The sequence below is a fragment of the Anopheles coluzzii genome, chromosome 2, assembly GCF_943734685.1.
Source record: "Anopheles coluzzii chromosome 2, AcolN3, whole genome shotgun sequence".
Classification (NCBI taxonomy): Eukaryota; Metazoa; Arthropoda; class Insecta; order Diptera; family Culicidae; genus Anopheles; species Anopheles coluzzii.
In genome coordinates this window covers 90,950,039-90,967,119 of record NC_064670.1, presented here as the reverse complement: position 1 = coordinate 90,967,119, position 17,081 = coordinate 90,950,039, and the positions used below count along the sequence as shown (strand labels likewise).

The 17,081-nt window shown below is 39.7% G+C and overlaps 2 protein-coding genes across 4 annotated transcripts; both read left to right on the top strand.

Moving 5' to 3' along the window:
• Window positions 1–230: 230 nt before the first annotated feature.
• Window positions 231–11,911, top strand: LOC120952196 (uncharacterized). 3 transcript variants are annotated; one of them, XM_040371396.2, is made up of 4 exons: window positions 232–546; window positions 2,003–2,805; window positions 10,773–11,177; window positions 11,235–11,911. In XM_040371396.2, the coding sequence occupies exons 2-4, from the start codon at window positions 2,679–2,681 to the stop codon at window positions 11,387–11,389; spliced, it is 687 nt and encodes a 228-aa protein (XP_040227330.2). In that variant the 5' UTR covers window positions 232–546; window positions 2,003–2,678; the 3' UTR covers window positions 11,390–11,911. The 3 variants fall into 3 exon arrangements, with proteins under 3 accessions (XP_040227329.2, XP_040227330.2, XP_040227331.2); XM_040371397.2 differs by having other exon boundaries at window positions 10,773–11,150; window positions 11,235–11,910; XM_040371395.2 differs by having other exon boundaries at window positions 231–546; window positions 10,773–11,911.
• Window positions 11,912–12,972: 1,061 nt separating this feature from the next.
• On the top strand, window positions 12,973–14,658 carry LOC120950537 (uncharacterized). The gene has a single exon (XM_040368654.2). It carries the CDS (start codon window positions 13,334–13,336, stop codon window positions 14,585–14,587), a length of 1,254 nt encoding a protein of 417 aa, XP_040224588.2. The 5' UTR covers window positions 12,973–13,333; the 3' UTR covers window positions 14,588–14,658.
• Window positions 14,659–17,081: the final 2,423 nt, after the last annotated feature.

Here is a 17,081-nt window from a genome sequence, read left to right as displayed (position 1 = left end):
CATTCCCGCGTGGTAACACACACACACACACACCAGAACATGATGACCAGCGCGCTTTTTTGTTCAGAGACCCCAACACGACCACCCCGAAGGGCTTGAAGTGCCTGGATTCCGGTGTTTGAAGGGGGAGAAGAATAAAAAAAAACTTTTCCAAACGGGGATTACAAAAACTCAATCGAACACGCAAGCAAGCAGCGTGTTGTGGGTTAGGGAAGGCCTGCCAGACTCGAACGAGGTCTGGACTTTGGTCAGTTTTGTTGTGACCGTCAGGCGAGACGGTGCTGAAAGTGACGCAGAGTACGTGGACCTGCAACAACGACTAACTTTGAAACCAAGTGGAATAGCTTGTGGAGGAATGGAAGTTAGTTGTTAAACCAAATGTAAATTCAATTCAAAATCGTGTGCCTAAGTGCCTTACAGTGTTGGTGTATAATCTGATCGTGATCCTTTATTGAACCAGTTTGAAACAAACTCGAACCGAACGGTCGTTCTCTTGTATCGGAAACTCGTCTACATGTCCTAATTGGATCCAAGTCAAACTGAAAGGTAATGGCAGCCTCAAATCTGGGTTACATACATTACCTACCAGCTCAAACATCCCATCCCTTCATCCCCGTGCCGGGCCTTAAATCCCTCCCGGTAGTTTAATAAGGGCGAGAAACAATTTTCATGCGCGAGTTTATTTTTTTCGCTTTGTAAATCGTCCCGCTGTAGCTCTTTTCGGCGTACATTGTTCGACTTTTTGGGTCAGTGATAGTGCCCGCTCGGCTGCCTTAGTGACCCAAATATAGGGTCCAAAGTTTTCCCCATTTTGCATACTGGATCAAACGGGAGTGTGTTCATTGTTTTGGAGTCTGAATGGAAAAATGCGGACGGTTGTTTTATTGTCCGAAAATTATACAGTACAACCGGGTGGTGGCTGTGATTAAATGTTTCATTCACGAGCCGATACTATTACCATAATTTATCTAAACTACAAATCCGTAAAGATAGTGTGGCCGGGCAGCACAAAGCTTCCGAAAACGGGTGCTGTAAAGCGCTTTCATCGGTACTCCTGGCGGTATTGCCGTTATGTGGTGCGGTCGGTATAATTTATTGTGCGTGTTGTGATTTAATTGTGAGCCCACTTACAGCGCAATATGCGGTTTGGTATTGCAATTGTGGTGTGCGTTATTCATAGCTTCATGTTTAATTGAATTGTTTTGCCCATTTGCGTAGCACTGTGGTAAAGTGTAGGATTCGTAAAAAAATAGTATAACAATGTAGTTTAATTATTCTAATTGATTTCTGTAAACTTAACATTTCCTTTTTCCAGCTTCCTGCTTCAAATGTTGATGGTGAATAAATTGTACAATACAATAAAATACACAATACATCGTATTTTAAGAGGAGAAGCATAAAATTTGTTTACCGAAAAGGTTTCCTTTTAGACAACAAACGAGCTTCTGGGTTGTTTCTAACGATTTTTTCTCAAGATTTTCAAGATTTGTAATGAGCATATATTATAATTTCTACTCTAAAAAAAGTATATGTTTTTTTCTTATTTTAAACAGTGAGAAGCCTAAACAAATGAATGATTTTCAGTTGAATTGATCTAACGCATATTGTAGACTCAAAAACAAAACATTGTTTAGAAGAGATCAACAAATAAAAAAGATAAAAGAGAACATACAGTAACAAAAACATGTAATGTAGACAACATGGTAACTATTTACAATTCTTACTTACTTTTTATCGAGCTTCATAGAAACAAAGCCAACAAGCAAAAGCAGCACTAACTAATACTCGATTCCGATCAATCAACCAATTCCCACAAACTTTGTCGTCGCCACTTGGGCTACCGCGCACCGACAGAAACTACACCGTGGGTTGATTAATGTTTTGGTCCGTTTGTTTTTGCTTCCCCTTCCCCCAAAACCAATCCAAATTCACTGTCTCACACATTCACATCAGAAACTTCCAGTTTCAACTGAAACCGTATCTATTCTTGTGTCTTCCACAGAACACCCGCCACAGCCGGGAAGGCGAAAACTTTCTGCCACGTGTGCGCCCGCACTTGAGTAGAAAGGAGCATCCACGGAAAATTTGAGCTCCGGCATTACCGAATCCTGCGATCCGTAACCTTTCAAGGTTTCCACGAGAAGGGGAAAGAAAGCTCAAACTGCTTGCAAAACAAACACCCACAATTCACGGCGAGTTTCTCCACGGTTACTTAGTGGTGTTGTGCCTTTAGTTTAGTGGCATTTGTGCAGTGGTATCAATTAAACAAACCCACTCGGGAAACTTTGGCAGGGCCGGGCGATGAAGCTTGATTGAATTTATTACCAAAAGCAACAAAAACACTGTCCAAACCAAACGGTTTGGATGCAGCTGCCAAAATCAATCTACTGGTGCAATTTCCCTTTACGAAGGCTACCATTGGGGTCAGTAATTGAAGACAATTAGTTAAGTCAACGGATTTCACAAACGTTCCTTACGTTAGCCACGGCTAAAAGGGGCCAACTTTCGCACTAGCTAAAGTGCAGTGCAATTTATGCAGTGTTCCCAAACGTCCCATTTTCCGGCGTAGAAGTGTTCGTGCTGTGTGCTTGTGTGCTTGTGAGTGTGTCTGCATATACTGTGAGCGATAGCAGGAGAAAGAGGTTAGCGAAGGAAGCCAAAACATTTCGTAAAGAACGATGGGTTGTGCAAGCAGTTCTCCGTTAATCAACGGTGGCGGTCCCGGTGGCGTCATCGAGACAGCCAAAGAAGCGGCCACCAAAACCGCGTCCGACGTGCTGCATGCCGGCGAAGCGGCGATCAATGGTAAGCAAGCTTAATTACTGCACACGAATGGTGAAAGGTGGATGGTGGCTTTTTTGAAACACAACAGCTTTCTGGGTGAAATGTGCAAATCTCTTGTTCGTTATAAATTCACAAGTTCTAGATAAGCTGCTATGGTGAATAGTTTTTTTGTTGTGGGGATGGGGAGGTAGGGAGGGTGATTTACCAGGTTATCTATTGTTATCCATTATTAAGGTATTAATATCTTAGAATAATTTATCTATGCGAGTGCATTGAAAAAATAGAATATTATGAATTAATTTATCCTTGATACATTTAAATTTCAACATTTTGACAACTAAGATGACTGAACTAATATAAGCTGAAACGCCTAAGCTGTCCATACAGCACACAATTTAGCTATGCACTTGTGAAGGGTTGATATGCTGTTTAGATCGTCTGAACTCTAAAATGGATTAGAAGGTTGGTTGGTAAATAGCCCACAAACCATCACAGACGAGCCACAGGCGAAGCAAATGAATGATAACTCATTTTCGCTTCCCTTAACGTCATGAGGCTTGCCGACATGTCATCCCATTGGAATGGCTTCATATTATGTGAAGCAACATTGAATGCCAAGTCTGCATTCAAATGGCATGAATTGTTCAGAATTGCGTAAGGCTTAAACTCTATTAGAGTTTCTGTTGCAGTCATTTATTGCATTTATGAGCTATTTTGAAATTGAGATTCAATGACTCCAAAATGAGTCAACTAATGGTGGTCAGACAATTAATAAATTGTAAAGCATCAATATTTACTAAAGTTGATTTTAGAGCGCGCATTTCATTGAATACTTCACATTGATCTCTGAATATCATTCGCAACTACTGCACTACTAATATTTAGTTTATGTTTTTATATTTGTAACGCAAGCATAATATCTTCGTTATATGATAATCAGACAAGTATCTACATATAGAAGTGAGGTGAATTCGAAGCTAAACTAAACAAGCGAATACAAAAATGAATAGTACGATACGATAAATCAAAGGTACCAGGTGTCTCCATCAGGATGTTTTTCCTAGTTGTATCTAAGGTAAAATGGGAAAATAATACGGAAAGGTGCCGTCAAACATTTAGTTCCTATATAAACTAACTTTGAGCATGTTTTATTGACATTAAAGTGTTTCTAATTAAATAATTTATAATCATTTTACAATATTTATTTTTATTTCGAAACTAAGAACCAAGACAAATTACTATTTTACAAAACTTTACACATTATAATTTTTTTTATATTATCAAGTTTTTAGTTAGCAATACGATCTTTTCGGACCGTTCCTCCTGAAAAACAAAATCAAGTTTTTAATTTCTTTCTGAAAAATAAAATAATAATATTTTTGTATAAGGTAATTAACTAATAATTAACCTTATATGTTCCTATGTATAATGATTGTTAGTACAGCAACACGGTTTGATTGTTCATTCACGGTTAATGACATATGTAATAATTTGATATATTGTTACTTATTTGACAGCTATTTTATTGCTTAAGCTATGATTGACAAAAGAAAAGGAAAATCACTGTGCTACATAATATTGTACAATAACGTAGTATTTTTCAATCTTGGTCAAAGCAACTAAAACACATGATAACAATTGTTTTACTAGAAAAGTTTGCTTCGACTCTCCATTGTTGTTTTAGGCCGTCAGTTTGTTCAAACAATACATCCTTTCCGATGCCATCCCAGCGCCGGGCACACATGCATGCCATCGTTTTACTTTTTCAAACAATCCGACAGTGTGTTGACTGACACGGCTATTTATATTCTGGCCCATTGATCAACAGCCTTCCTCTTCCCATGCATGGATGGCTACCGCATCCATTGTTAGCTCAGTCACTCAATTTAACATCCCACCCTAAGCGGGAAGCGTGGCTCGCTACAAACGCAAATTCTATTCCACCAGCACAAATGGGTGCCTCATTATGGGCAATAAACTCTATTACGCTATCAGACACGCGTACGTTACACCACGGTGCCATCCATCAACAAGCACCAGGCGTTTCCATCCTGTCGATCGATAGTAGAGTGATTTTACAAAAGGAAAACCCCTGTGAGTAAATTGACTACAATTTCTCCACTAAATGGATTGATTGGAGAGTAGCGCTGATTGGCCCCGGCGGGATGGGTGGGTTTTTGCATGTCCGAGCTTATATTCGGTTCTGGACCGAATCAACAACACAATAAAAATGAAGCATTTCAAAAATCACTATATGACCATAACACTTCTTCAGCGGAAGGTAAAACATCCATCACTGTAGCAAATCGAAGTTTCGCGTAAAAGGTCAACGATTTTTAACGGTTAAAATACTGCCAAAAATAAACGAATCTGTACCTGCTGCTGCTGAAGCGTTTTCTAGCGTGCTGTTCGAATATTGTGGAAAGTGGAAGAAGTGTTCGAGTGCTTTCGTGCACCATCTTCACCTGTTTTCCTATCTTTCCACCAACATGCCGGCGCACAAGCGTTCGGTGTTGCTTACATTCCACTTTTGGATAGCGCCGAAAGCTAACCATCAATCTAAGCATTGATGCATATCTTAATTTTATTCATGGCTTGATTTGTACACGCTCCACGACGCGGCTATCGGTTAACGGTACACGGAGCAACATTTCACAGTCGCACGTTTCATGTTGGTGGTGGTTTTAGTTTGTCTTTTTTCCTTTTTTTGCCAACACACTCAGACCTCACACAAAAGTATCAAAAGTTGTCACCATATCATGATTTCTAGGCGAGAGGTGTGCTATATTTAGAACGATATCAGTTACGGGCAGAAACTTTTCGCTGAAAGAAGTCTGAGAGTCTATTCTATTACAGAGGGGATATAATTTGTTAGTAATTTATTTAATGGATATTTTTGATAGATTACCAAAGCACCACTTTCAAGGACTTGCATAAACACGCTTGAAACACAATTTAATAATTTTGGAAGATATCTTTTTTTTATTTGAACATTTAAATGGGTTTCATCCTTCTAACATAATTAGGTTCAAATATTTAAAAAAAATAATTTTAGCATGATCTCAATCATACATACATACATCATTTTTATAAAAACCATTTTTTTAAACATGCTAATAAGTTTTTTTTTCTGTTTATCTTGAACAATGAAACATATTTTTTTTATGAATATAGGTCAGCCTTCATTGCCAGTCAGGAAGATCAGTGCCAAATATGTGCATTTTTTAGATCATTTCATATAAAATATCACCGTTAAAAATACTTTCACTTGCTACAGGCTACAGGCAGGAGTTAAGCTCTGTCCCCCACGGATGAACCTTTTCCAATTGGAACAATCTGAGAGAACGCCTTCTATAATCACTCGAAATGTATTAATAGCACCACTCAGCTTATCCTGCGCGTTGCCCATAATTCAATGCCCTTCTTAACAATGACGAAATTTCTATCCGACTACCGCCACTAGCTAATGGTTCGGCCATCTTATTCGACTACAAAACATCTCCTCCATTAATGTGCGCTGTACCCAGGATTGCTTTTCTACGAAGCTGCTGGTTTACTTCCTTTGCCGTAGGAAAACAAACAAAAAACAGCAACACAATAAAGCTCACCCGTGACATTTACCGTCCCCCGGGTTTGAAGTGGCTCAGCAATACTGTTTGGTTTCGTATGCTTTAAATAAACTTACCCCCTAAAATGTATAAGGCACATACGAAGGCAACTGCAGGACGAAAGGTATCAAACATCACAAGCATACACACAACACACACACACACATGTCGGTTCACATTTCATGCCTTTCCTTAAAACCTTAACAAAGACAAGAAAATCATGAATAATTAATGAGCTTCTTCCGAATATTGGTTGCTGTTTCCGTTTGGTATTTGGGGCTATTTTATCATTCTTTTCCTCCTTTATTTGTGAATTGTTCGAATTCCTTTCTTTGGTTTGAATAGTTTTGTTTTTTTTCTCTCTTTCTTTTCTGTTTTTTTTTTTATTTGGTTTTGGTTTCCTGCCCTGTGTTTGCGGCTCGACTGCCAGCTTGTCTCTCTTTCCGGTGACTTTTTGCAACTAGAAAAGGAAAAACCATCGATTTGCCATTGTGTATTTCATTCTCTTTCGTTCTCTTTTTTGCTCCTTCTTGATGAATCTATTCTTTCCGAACTGTCTGGGCGTACCCCCGTGTAAATTGTTCACTCGTTCCCACTTAATATATACGCCTTTAATACGCCTTTTTGTTTTATTAGCTTTGCTTCGATTTTCACCTGTCGGGTGTAGTTTGTTTTCTTTTCGTTTCTTGTGCTGGTTGGCTCTCATGCGATAAGACCGTTCGGTTCGGCTCAAGTAACCCTAGTCAAAAGTTCAAGGGCAGGGTCGTTGCTGCGGTCCTTCCTTTCGCTTCGAATCATGTTTCGTTCGTGTTCGCTTTCGAAAGCTAAATGTCATTTGGGTAGACATTGCGTAAAGAATTTAGGATGGAATTGTAACCTTTCTGTTAAAATGAAGCATTTTTATCGTTTTATTTTTGCTTTTATACTCCGATCCTTTTTTTAAATAACCTTCATGCATTATTTTAAAATTAGTCCCAAGAATCTTAATTTTATAATTACCCTTCGATCCAGGAATCTTCATTCCGCACCTAAATGGTGTCTCACATTGTCTTACGACACATACGATACAAATTGTTTTATCTACAAGAACCCTTTATTATCCCCTTTACACGATCGCTCGGTCCCTAGGAGCTGCCCAGATAATACTAAACTCCCACCCAGCTCTTGAACAATAAATAAACAATGAACCATCGCAAGCCAACAAGTGGACCACAGCTCCATGGGCAGCAGCAAAGGGCAACTGAGAAAGGGTATAGAGCCTGGGGGATAAATAAAAGAAAACAAAAGCAACGCATAATAGCATTATCACACAGGACTGTCCCACCAGCGGTCCATCGGTAATTGAATTTCTGTCCGCCTTTCCAACTGCGAACGTTAAGTGTTTGAAATATGCAAGACGTTACTTTCAACACCTTGCTGATGATCGTCCTGAACAGCACAAATGGATAAAGTTCGAAACAGATAATAAAACTCTCATTTTCCCTCTAGCTCTCTTTCTCATTTTCACTCTCTCTCTATCTCTCTATCTCCCTCTCTCTTTATCCCTCACTCTCACACACACACAATAAAATCCCAAACCCTGACGTGTACGGTTCCGCATAGATTGCGATGGAGAGATAGTAAGAAGTAGACATCTTTGGCTCTTAAATACTCTTTTCTGCCTTGGATGAACCTGGAAACCAGTTGATAGCAGCTGCTGCTTTTGCGAGCTAATGAGGGTCTACTGTTTTTCAATGTCCACGCAACTTTATTTCACCACTACAATAAACCCATTAACAAGCATCCAACAGACGGAACCGAAACACCAGACCAGTCTATTGGGAATCGTGCTTCGGAAACGGAAATCGGTTATCTATACCCGTCTACGCACTGGCAGCCGAAAGCAATAAACAATTACTCAATCGCTCGGCTGAAAGTACACCTGGGACGCGTGTTGCTTATGCATGATTTAGCTACAACGCGGCGTTCGTTCAACTACCCTCCGATGATGACCTTTCGGTGAAATGTTGATGAATAATCCTTGACACAGGTCAAGGCAGTTCAACGCACTTGAGTATTACTGAAATGGAGCGATCGTGGTGGTTGAGTTTGACATGAAAATGGAATGAAATGGCTGAAATTTAGGGCCCAGCTTGACAGTGACTTTAATCGATCAACAAATACGTCGTACTTGCCATCAACGCTATGACACTATCAAAGAATCAATCAGGCACAATTATTAATCCAATTACCCAGTTAAGTTAAGGTTATTGAATCATTTAGAAATCGAAATTTAAAAATTCAGCATGAATTACAGCTTTGAACGTTGAATGTGAGTGTGGATTGTCAAACTATCCTCAGCAAAACCCACAAAATGAGAGATTTTTTCACAATTCCCTCAACTACAATTATGCTTGCATAGTCTCTGTGTGTCATTACAGGGTTTCTCACGATTTATCGGTCAGTTCCCATAATGTTTTGGGCTCGTCTCACGATTTATTCATCGTTTCCCATAGATTTTTGGTTCGTTCGCATAATTTAATGGTATCGTCCTATTGGAAATCAATACAATGGCACCAAAAATTCCTAGGAATCGACAAAAAAATCGTAAGAACGCACCAAAAAAATATCGGAACCAACCAAAAATTTATGGGAACCAACCAATAAATCCCCTGTAGAATACTAAAACACTAAATAAAATGTATAATTTCGATTGTTGAAGATTCCAGTTTTAATAATAAGTGAAAAGAATATCATTGAAATATGATATACGATTTCAAAAACAATACATCACATGAGTGTTAGTGATACGATCACCAGTTGAACCTTAAGATGTTATATTTTAAAAAGCAGCTTGATAACTTCATGCGCCTATCTATTTGCCATGGCTGACTGGTTCAGTTTCAGTCAATCAATTTGTATTCTTTATAAATCGGTTTATGTCTGTTGTAAAAAAATATTTTAAACAACAAATTTAACTGGTCATGGATACAGCCAACCTATCTCCTAATGTCTCCATGACCATAACGAGGTTAAGTACGAAACATTGTTATCTGTCTGTGTAAAAGTTGTGACGTTTACCTTTCGCTTACCGCAACAGACCTCTGTATCTTGAAGCAACCTCGTTAACATTATCAAAGACCAACAAGGTTTTTAATGAGGGATACTTGGCCGAATGAAAGAAATTCAAGACCATGCCTACAAAGAGCGGACAATTTTATGACGAAACAGACATATTGCTTGAAACTCGTTCTCTTATTTCAGGGCGTAAAGAGACCGGTAGTAGTTACATTTAATCGATGTGAAATTTAGTCCAACGTAAAGTTTACGAATAGTAGCAGTGTATATCAGCAATGCCTAATATTTTAAGAATTTTTTACATTACCATTTACCATGTACTAAGGAAAAATGTATAATGATGTTCTTTGAAATGTTTTACTTCATGATTTTTTATGAATGATACAATCTTCCAAAAAAACCAGAATTAATAAACCATCGCTAAATGAAAGAATTTCATTAAAATTACAATTTTGGCCTCTTTTCACCTGTGCAATCATTTCATTTCGCTTACAATGTTCAGGAGCAGCGGAAAACTATCACAAAAGCAAGAGTTTTTTTACACTCGTTAGCCTCGCAAACCACCGTAATGCAAACTGCTTTCATTCTGCTGCTACCCACAAATAGTTCATCGTCTACCAGACCAGAAAAACCGGCATACCGCTGTGGCTTGAGTGGAAACCTCAAAGACCGGCCTGCAGCCGCCACACAGTTCGTTAAGGATGGAAAAAACGCATAGAGCACGTGAACGTTGCAACCGAAAGCCCACCATAAAAGCTTTCTCGTTTACTTTTCTTTCTCGCAACGGCTCAGTACAAAAAACATGCCGCTCTTTTTACAGCCTGTTTGAATGTTAATTAATGTAATACACGTCTTTGTCCTTTGAAAACCTGGTTTGGAAAACTCTACCAAAGGCTTACACTGCATTGGGTGGCTTTAATTTTTGCCATGCTAAATTGATACTTTCTCCTCAGTTTCACCCTGCAGAATGTAGGCTAGATTTATGCATATGCCTTTCACTATAGCCATGTGTTGCGCTCTCACCTCGCACGCCCGGCCAGCTGACGACCGCAAACACAGACAGGTTACTTATTTATGGCTTCCGGATCTGGGGTGGCATTTGACGGCATATGTGTACCGAGCGTGTGATTGTGCATGTACGCCAAGCGTTTTTGATGCGGTTTGTGCCGTGTATTGGAACTTAATTTCTATTTTCAAACGCAACATTCAAACCATCCACCGTCCCCGTGTTGCTAGTGGTAAAACAAATGGCAATGGCAACTTCTCACTAAACCCTTTTGCCTCTAATCGGTACACCCTTCTTTGTCGCTTTTGTCGTTCCAGACGTCGGTGAGCATGTGAAGGGAGCCGTCCAAAACGTTACGCACGAGCTGGAAAACGTGCTGGGTGGCAAAAAGGACAACAAATCCGATCACGTCAACGAGGACGACGGCCACGAGCCGGCTACGAACGGGCACGACGGCGGGGACAACCCGGACTACCAGATCATACGGCTGAAGGGCTCGAAGCAGAACAGCGTCGAGGAGACGGAAAAGATGGAAAACGCGAAGAACGACCTGCTCACCAAGGCGCAAAGCTTCGGCGACGACACGGACCGGATGGCGGACGATCTGATGAAGGAAACGGAGGAGCTGATGCGGGACGCCGAGACGGGCATCGCACACAGCGAGATGACGACGCGCATCACCTCCAACGAGGACGGTACGATCGAGATCCTTAACCTCGAAGGTAATGCGCCCAAGTCCCCGAACCACTCGATTGACAGTTTGCAAACTACTTCACCAGAGCCCGAGATCGAGCGGATACTGGCCGGCGCTGGGACGGAGGAGGAAGGCACCGTGCCCGATTCACCCAAGGCAACGCTCAACACACTGTCCGTGCCCGCCGCCAAGGAGGAGGGAATGCCGATGCCACCAGCCGCGGACAAGGCGGACGTGTGAGTACGGTAGTGCCATGGCGTCTTCGCTTCGACAAGTCTTTTCATATTACAATCAAGCCCGATGTCCTTTGTACACTCCACCTTTTCACATCCCGTACACCAACACACCGACAAGTGCAGTCCATTGGAACAATGGACGATTCCTTTAGTACGTCACACACTCCCAAAAACTCCCTCCTTTATGTCGCATCATTTATGCATTGGAAATTCAAAAACCAAACACATTTCCATTTCCTGCCCTGTACATTGTAACAAAACTCCTTTGTGAAATAATTGGAACAATTTGAAAGTTTTTCACACAATTTCAGTTGGTTACGGGACGTGCCGGACATTTTCTAACGAATCATTTTTTCGATGTAGTTTTACATTAGATTCCTCTAGCTCATTCAATGTGCGATACATGCGTTTCATCTGGATTATTGTAAATAAACCTTTAACGTGTAAGTAATTGTAAAAAGAAAAGTTTGAAAATAAATGTATTATTGTGTTAGGAATAAACATGTTTGCTGGTTTGTTGTTATCGTAATACTGTAACAATTGTGGCATTTATTAATATATGAGCTGCGTGATTTACTTTGCATCGTGATGTACACGGAATTTGATACAGTTGATGCTGTACAAAGAAGATACATGAACAAATATTTTAATACGCAGTATTCTGATTGTTCATACTTCCTCTATTCCTTATTTTATTTCTCAGTAAGTTCACTCCTTCATACCAATTTTACATTGCTTAACAATATTGTTTTAAATCAATTGTACCATACATACAATATATTGAAGGCTTTCCAAAACATAGCATAAAAAAATTCATTGAGTATAGTATTTCATTTCAGCGTAAATACAGTTGAAAATATTATTCAAAATAGTGAGATCACTCTTTTTTAACTCGCTTTACTTCGTTCATGATTTATTTTTCTCATTGTTTTTTCTTTATGTAATGAAACAGTTTAATTATACAAATAATCTTGTTTAATATATTTCATTCTTGTTAATTTTTTCATATCAATTGTAAATTTATTGGTTTTGGTATTTTTTTTTAGTTATTTTGAATGGGTTTTCATTTTAATTTCGCGTTTTCCCCCCCAAATCAATGAATTGTGGAACGTATCCGAACAAGTGTACAAAACATTATGTAAACATGCTAAATATTTCGTGTGCAAATAAAAAAGACTACAAACAAACCATGAGAAAACCTCTTATCGGTATCGGAAAACAAGGGAAAATATGTATAAACGCAATAGTTAATTCCTTTAATTGTATATCTTGCATTTGTTCAATAGTTGAGAATTAACTGTTATGACTTTTTTAATTTAAGTTACTCCAATAATATTAAAATGATTTGTGATATTCTGAGTGTATAAAATTATTATAATAATTGGTGACATATAGTGTGATAAACCAACAGGAAAATGTAATTGAATAGACAGCTAATGTAATAAAGCTTGTGAGTTATGAGCAATTAAAATCATATATTTAAATTACAATTAATGAACAATCCACAATTTGAGCAAGTGAAATTGTAAAAAAAAACTATACAAGTAGTTTCATCATATTATCAAAAAAAAAGTTAAAATAGTTGACCGATGAATATAATTAACTCACAGTATCATAAGTCAGCTTTACATTCATACATTTTTAATTAAATAAAACCACCAGGACCGGTTTCCATACATGCCATAAAGGCAACGATTATGAGTAGGAATGTTTGAAATATTTATGTAAAAACTATCTGATTAGATGCTTTTGTAGGTGAAACATGTTAATAATTCCCCAGCGTTATTAGAACTTATTCATACGCAGGCTTAAACGAAAAAACCCAAAACGTAACTATACTAACCAGCAAATTAGCTCATAACAGTGACCTGATTCAATCTCACATTGACTGGTTCCGTCGGTTAACTGTCCCACAAATGTTCCTTCCCGCTGTCCAAATGCATGATTAATGGTCTTATCACATTTCTTCCCCTATTTCGTACGGCCGGCGTGCGGAAAAACTCCCATTACATACCACCTCCACCATGGCAGGCAGGACACAACGCAGGTATGGCCCATCCCGCCACAGATATCGATCGACGGTGAATCGGTGACCAGCAGCGAGGAGTACTTTCGTATGGAGGTCCAAAAAGCTACCTCCACACACACCCCGGGCCGAACGGTGGCACGTCGCCCAATCAACCTGAACCGGCCACCACCCCCCTCAACGGCTGCCTCCGACCGGGTGCAACGGTTCATTTTCAAACTCAACTCCATCATCCTCAGCGACATCGAGGAGCGGATGGATGAGGACGGTAGCATAGTGCGGCAGCTCGAACGAAACCCGGACCGTGTAGTTGAGCTGCTCAGCAAATCATCCCTCGAGGACGATGAAGGGATGGATGGTGCAGAAGTGGACGGTGGTGAGGAGGGTGCAGATGAAACCACCGGTGCAGGCGTGACCACACGAAAAGGACGTCGAAAAATGCCCCACGGAATACGAAGACAGCAATCGATGTCAGTAGAAGAGACCACAGATCCCACCATGGAGCACCCCAGCAACGAGTGTGCCGAAACGCAACAGAACGCACCGAATCTGGATAACGAGCAGCAGCTAGTACTGCTGCGGGACATTCCGCCCGCAGTGAGGCTTAGAGCTTTGATGCGATTTAAATCGCTCGATTCGTCCACACCCGACGGTACCATGGTCGAAATGCAGAAACACAAAGCTCGACGGCGACGGATGAAATCACTCGATACGATTGCGGCCGACGATGAGAACGAAGAGGAGGAACAGGAAAGCGCAGTGACGGGGGAGGAACGAGACCAAGATACCATGACCGATATGTCGTACGATCCGGAAGAGGAGGAACGCATCTGCGAGGAGCTTCTAGCCGAGCTGCGTGCTCTAGAAGAGGCAGATCGAGCCGAAGCCGAGGGTAAACTGGCGTTGAACGAAAATGAGCTTCCCAGCGGTGGCGATGTGACCGAGACCGGAGACCAATCGATTACCACCGACCATAGTGAGGGCGATGGTCACAAAACCGCCTGGGAGAAGCTGCAGGACTATTTGCAACGGGTGCCGAAACGAAGGAGTAGTAATTACGATCTCTTTTACGAAAATGACGAGGAAATGCTGAAGACACTATTTAAGCGTACGAAGTTGAAGCTGATGTTCCACTATAGTGATAGCTCGAGTGGATCCTCTGATGATACGATGTGATGTGCAGTACCAAAGCTGGAAACCTTTTGATGTTTCCTTTTTGTGTATCTTTGGTAGACTGGTTTGCTCAACTCTCCCTGCACTTGGGAAGTGGATGATGACAAATGGAGTCATGCAAGGTATGCATTATTGCATAATAAAGTAAGCTAAACGTCCCCGAGAAGGACTTTGAAGGACATACGATGGCAATTGACGTTGGAAAGAATAAACAACCCAGTCAGTATTTGTTTGGGAAATTGCATTAGTTTTTGATGTTTTTTAACCTTGTTCATAAGTAAAACTGTGACTTCGTTTTCGTTTGCACAGCATTTTAGATTACTTCTGGTTTGGTGTAAGTATTTACATTTAATAGAATAAATTGCCATACAGAACTGAGTAGAAATTAATTGATTTAGACTACTTTTCTTTAAATGATGCCTAAAACTTGTTTGTTATCTGCAGTATACGGTTGTTAAATATGATTTCCAATTGATCGTGTTGGTATTGTTATAACAAAACAATTCGGTTTCTTTTTTCATACTTCTTTAGTCATCTTTAATACATTCAACAGCTATAACCATCTGCTAAAGATCACTATGCTTCCTTAAGTTTAAAATCTTTAAGAATTTAAGGACTTTAAGAAAATGGTAATCTTTAGTTATCTTTAGAATGGAATGAGCGAAGCGTAAGAACCTTAGGTTAGACTTATTTTCCATTGAAAAATTACACATACCCTCGTACGACCTTGTCAGGACTCAGTGCCTCTCTGCATTAAACCACCAGGTCGCTCAAAATTACACATACCCTCATGATATATCTATGTCCTCAGACCTGTGTAATAATGGGGAATACCATGATCTCAGGACTACACATTTGCAATCAGGATACAAGAAACACACCAATATGAGGACGGGTTGTTTATGACGGGTTGTTTTTATTGTATAACAAGTAACTTCCAATACAACTCAGTTGGAAACTCGTGAGTGCCCAACAGTCTGTCAGGTCACAACGCTAGAGAAGAGAGTGAGAGGTAGGATGAAAACGATAAGTTAGGAGATAAGGAGGAGGATTCGTCCGCTCCTAGCCTTTTAGTTGGAAATCGACAATCGTTACATGTGGACTTTTTTATTGATATGTTGAAAAATGCGGTAGATTTTTTAGATAACACGTAGTTTTATTGTGATGATGGTGAATCAAAAAATTAGTCCACATGTAACGATTGTTGATTTTGAACTAAAAGGCTAGGAGCGGACGAATCCTCCTCCTTATCTCCAAACTTATCGTTTTCATCCTACCTCTCACTCTCTTCTCTAGCGTTGTGACCTGACTCACGAGTTTCCAACACTTACTTGATAATTTTTAGGCGATCCAACTTCAACGTACAAGCAGGGTAGGAATAATAAAATAATCAAATATAGAAAATACCTTTTATTTATTCAATAACAAACTACAGCCATGGTCATACTTAGCCCTATTGTCCAATACTGTTGTTGGCAAGCTTTGGCAACTTAAAGAGGCACTTTTGTGAAAAAAAAACCTTCGCAGAGTGGACATGTAAACAGCCAAACTGATGAACACAGCCTTGGCATATCGTAAAATGTGTGATTGTTTTAAAAATACAAATGGGTTACCATCTAGGCAGCAAAGAACCGAATACAGTTACCAAGCGTTGCTTTGCCGTTTACTGGTCTAGGGTAGTGATGGGTGTATTACACAAATAATCCGGAATCGCTTCCGTATGACTATGCCAAAATCGGATGCGGTTCTGGATGGTGTGTGATTAACTCCAATCTTGGAGTTGTCCGGACTTAATTAAACGTTAATACCTAAATAGATTAATGCATCTCAAAGGTTACAAGTGTTAACTTGTTTAGTAAACTAATTATAAATACATCTGGTCAAATCAGGTTGGAATCAGTAGTATTCAAATGTTTTGCAAAATATGCAAACATCTCAAATCTTTTTCAACAAATTTTTTTTTCAAATCTATTTTTTCGCGAAATCTTTTCGCAAAATTTAGTCACATTATTTTTTCAAAAATCTAGTCGCAACATTCTGTCGCAATATTCTTGGTCGCAAAGGTCTTGGTCGCAAAGGTCTTGGTGGCAAAGGTCATGGCCGCAAAGGTCTTGGTCGCAAAGGTCTTGGTCGCAAACTTCTTGGTCGCAAGCTTCTTGATCGCAATCTTCTTGGCCGCAAACTTCTTGGTCGCAAACTGCAGTGCCTCAACATTCTTGATTGCAAACTAATTGGTTGCAAGAACTTGGCGTATAAATATGACACAGACGCAAAATCGCGAACTTAAAAAATGCATATCTCATGGATGCAAAATCCCAGATGCAAATCCACTGGGCTTTCTAAATGGAAATCAATGCAAACCGAATACAATTGAAGGATGTGTAAAAATTGTGATATAATTGTGCATAGGTCTGAAAAGCTGCAGATATATTGAGCCATTTGTTGTGATGGTTAACATTCGGTGCAATTTTTCATGAACTATGTTTGGTAAGTCTAC